At 38.3% G+C, this 4,387-nt stretch overlaps 1 protein-coding gene across 1 annotated transcript; it reads right to left on the reverse strand.

Annotated features, from left to right (window-relative positions):
* Nucleotides 1-2,228: 2,228 nt before the first annotated feature.
* LOC104957302 (voltage-dependent N-type calcium channel subunit alpha-1B-like) lies at nt 2,229-3,961 on the reverse strand (the record flags this gene model as incomplete). Its single annotated transcript, XM_010784922.1, has 2 exons — nt 2,229-2,398; nt 3,846-3,961. Coding segments are annotated over 2 exons (286 nt in total), but the record flags the coding sequence as incomplete, so codon positions are not given.
* Between the last annotated feature and the right edge of the window lie 426 nt (nt 3,962-4,387).

Genomic DNA, 4,387 nt, shown 5'->3' on the forward strand with positions numbered 1-4,387 from the left:
AAGGGGAATTTTTTTCTTTTTTTAAAGTTACAATTTTTTCTTCTTTTTTTGTTTTTGATGTTATTAATAACTGCATATCTATCAATCTATATGTCCTTTGATGCCAATCTTTTAATATTTTTTATTTATTAATATTTTATTTTTTTGTTTTTAAATCACACGACCGCCCTTCAAGCCAATCAGATCGAGCTGCCGCTACTGAGAGTGAAACTGAGTATCTGCTCAGCTTTTGGAGCAAGTGAGAGCTAGTGAATATTTAGCTCTGCAGCTGGATGAGAGCATGATACTCATGGATGTAGCAAATATTGTTGTTTATATATATGAATATAAATATGTTTATTGTTAATATTGCTGTTGAATATTATCTATAAATAGCTTTCAAAAATGCTAAAAATATATGTTAATTGTTCATATTACTGTTCAAAATTATATAATTATAAAGACAGAAATTACTTTAAAAATGCTTTAAAAATATGTTTACTGTTGATATTACTGTTTAATATTTTGTTAAGAATGTTTATAACAGAAGACACAATCAATGTAATGAATGACAAACAAAAGATAAATACAAAACGTTTTTTGAAGAATAACTGATTGTTAATTATTAGTACAAATATATATTAAGAAAATGTATGTAGCTGTATGATTAATTTGTCATATTTTCCATCATAATGTACTCAAAAAAAATTACAACAGGCGGGTCCCCGCCAGAGGATAATGCTATATGGGGGTCCTTGGCATGGCAAAGTTTGGGAACCCCTGGTCTTTAATCAATGTTTGCTCTCTCACTGTACACAATGTTTTTATGTACCTATAGCACACTATGTCTATACATTCAGTAGATAGGAATATAGAGATTATTATAATTTATTCTGTACATTTTACTGTAGATACTCCTCTGAATATAGGTCTTTTATTTTTACTGAGAATATGTATATATTATTTTTAATCTATCTATCTTTTTTCACACCTCACCTCGCAGCTGAAACTGTAAATATTCCAGATATACTTAGTTATAGTAATTGCGGCTTTAGTGAAGCCTGTCTTTATTAACACTAGAACCGCCAACGGGGTCAATTTGACCCAGAGCTGTTTTTTATTGTATGTAACTTTTTTTCAATAACATATTAAAGTCTCCCAGTCCGTGACTTTTCCTGAAAGTGTGTTATGTAGCACGCTATGTTGTTAAAAATTGTCAATATGAAGTCAGATTGAAGAAATCGGCAAAAGAATTGCCATTTATACTTATTTCCGCCAAGCAGGTCATATTAACCGCACCCCTTTTCGTGCTATTGATTTTGTGTGTAAACAAACATGAAGTGTTGCTATAGCAACGCCTTTTGCCTACTGCAGTTCCTTATAGATTGAGAGATAGATTGAGAGTGAGAGAGATAGATTGATAGCGACAGTCTGTAGTGAAGGAGCGCGCTCCCGCTCACGGGAGACTGCTTGCGCTGCGCTCCTGCTCACGGGAGACTGCTTGCGCTGCGCTCCGCAGCAAACGTTAATAAACGAAACAATTTAACAAAATTGCTTGTCAAAATACCAATACCACAGGACCATTTTTCTTTTTAAAGCAATACTTTTACTTTGAAAATCAAGGCATTCTAATACTGGGTCAATTTTACCCCGGTGGCGGTTTCAGGTATAAAAAATCTCTGGCGGTTCTAGTGTTAATATTCTTGTAAGGGTAAATGTGATCTTACTGTAGGTTTTAAATTTGAAGTTGTAAATCCAACTTAGAATTGCCGTACTGAGGTGGTAAATTCTATAGCATGTTGTCTTGGTGTATTGAACCCAGACATAGTCTTAGAGTCAGGCCTAGTATTACTGCAGACAGTTAGTCAGCTGTTTGCAGGGTGTCCTTCTCTCTCTCATGCAGGTAGGGAAAGTAGGAGACATGTTAACAGATGCAGATGATGTATTCTGATGAATTTACTAAGGCCACACAATTGTTGATGGTCACTTTTATCTGGAAAAAGTTTCACTATGAAAAGTTCTCCACCAAAAGGATCATCCTCAGCATACATTTACACAATGTCATTTTCTTAAAAAATCTGGCAGTATTATACTTTTAGGGTCATGCTGTTTAGCCTGAAGGCAGTACACCTAACCTTGGTTTTACCTTGTGTCGAAAGTGTTGAAGTTGTAAAGTCACTCTTGGCTCTTACTCTGAATGTAGTCTTGTGTGTGAGCTAAAGCTTTATTTCCTGAAGCGTGAAACTTACAGCGTGCCTCTGTTGTTCAGGGAGTTGGAGCTAGGTCCGGTCTCTAGCTGGGTCTTGGATTTGGGCTGAAGCATGCTGGGAGGCTCCACACTGTTTAGAATCATAGGCAGATCTTTCTCCTGCATGTGAGTCAGAGGCAGCAATGGCTTAAACAGAGCCCCGACCTTGCACTGTGGAGAAGAAACGTATGGCAACATGCTGAAGACATTCAGAGGCAGCAGGCAGAATATTGTTGCACCCAGCTCCAACATAGGGGTGTCACGTGGGGACCTGGGCCAAAATATTCATTTATTGCAGTCATGCTTTGTATGTGGTTCATCTGTGTGTATCCATGAGTATCTGTGTGTCCCCAAACAGACATGCACCTGTAGAGTAGAGTTGCAACTTGCAAATGAGCAGCGACCAGCGGCTGATTCAGGATCACCCTCGGCTGTAGCTGCTAAGCATGCCTTGTTTCTCAAATGGGGTAATAGTTCCCCTAGGGGGACATTCGTGTACTGAAGGAGATCGCTGAGATTTTTTAAAATATTAATTACAAAAGTGCTTTATTCTTAAAATAATGATGAGCGTTTAGTCTAGTTGCGAGAGTTCAATAGTGAACTCAGAAATGTTGAGCACCCCAAGGTTTGATGATAGAAATGTAAAGTACGGGTCCCCAGCAAATAGAAACATATGTTGGAAAATTTGCAAAAAAAAATTGAATTAGCATTCAGGATAAAACATTTCAGTTTTAACCAAAAAGTGGGCATATTTGTACTCTCGGTGGGCTGATTTGTATATATTTTGGGAAGTTTGAGGGGCATCTGGATCATTTGGATTGGACAGATTGCTTATTTATTTGAAAAGGAATTGTCCACAGTAGAGATCATCATGTTTTTCATCTTCTGCTCTCTATATCCAATGGTCGCAACACTGCTCATGGTAGTCAAAATCAGTACAAATATGGCCACTTTCTGGTTAAGACAACAATTTTTGATCCTGTCAGAAATGGATTCAGCATCTTCAATAACTCCCAAAACCACTCAAAATGTTTCCAAAAAGGTCAAACCGTTTCTATTTACATAGTCCGTAATACCATTAATGCTAATTAATGCAATTTATGCTGATCGTGCAAATTGCCCAACACATGCAGATTATCATGCGGGAGTTTCTATGTGCTGGGGACCTGTACTATACATCTATAATAAAACTTTGGGGTACTCAACATTTCCAGCTTCACTATGCTGGCAACTAGACTTTAAACAGATAAGGTCATGCTTCCCACTAAATTGAAAGAGCACACTAAAAAGATGCAGCTCAAGCTAATTATTTATGTGTGTGTATGCATGCAGGCATACAGAGTGTGTATCAGTGAATGCATCATTTCCAGATCCAAGGCTTTATTGTCATATGCACAGCAGCCACAGTGTAGATATGGCAATGAACAACTGAAGTCCAAGGCTCCTCCAGCAGTGCAACATGAATATATATATAGGGCTCATGCATATAGGTTTGCATCAGTCCTTCCAATGTGTTTGCTTCAGTGCGTGTGTGTGTGTGTGTGTGTGTGTGTGTGTGTGTGTGTGTGTGTGTGTGTGTGTGTGTGTGTGTGAGTATGTAGGCATGTGTTTTTTGTACCTGTGAGCCTGAAGTGCCCTGTTGCTGCTGCAGCCGCAGCCTCCGCGCTCGGTTCTGCTTGTAGTAGTCAAAGATCATCAGGGCTGCATACACCTTCCCCACCGTCAGCTCATTGGCTGAGGAGGAGGAGAGAGGAAATTGTTGTGACTCAACAGATATGTTAGGTTTAGTTATGTTTTTACTCTAGTTTTGTGTTTTGATCTTGTCACTTCCTGTTTTTATTTTGAAAGTAATCTTTCCTCTCATTCCAGATCCCACATTTCCTGCCTTTGTGTGTTTCCCGCCCTTGAGATTGCTTGGCCCTGCCCTGATTGTTTTCACCTGTGCCCATCCCCCTCACCTATATATAGCCCTGGTGTTTCTTTGTTCCTTTGTCAGTTCGTTATGTTTCATGTCGTGAGAACCTGGGCCTTTTTTGACTCCTGATACCTACCTTGAGATTTAGACCTTTTGCCAAGTGAGTTTTTGTGTTGCTGTACAACTTAGCTTTGGCTATATAACTGCTTTCTATTTTTTGAAAGTACGATTTAGTTTTTGTTATT

Source organism: Notothenia coriiceps, unplaced genomic scaffold (genome assembly GCF_000735185.1).
Source record: "Notothenia coriiceps isolate Sejong01 unplaced genomic scaffold, NC01 NC01_scaffold00026640, whole genome shotgun sequence".
NCBI classification, from domain to species: Eukaryota; Metazoa; Chordata; class Actinopteri; order Perciformes; family Nototheniidae; genus Notothenia; species Notothenia coriiceps.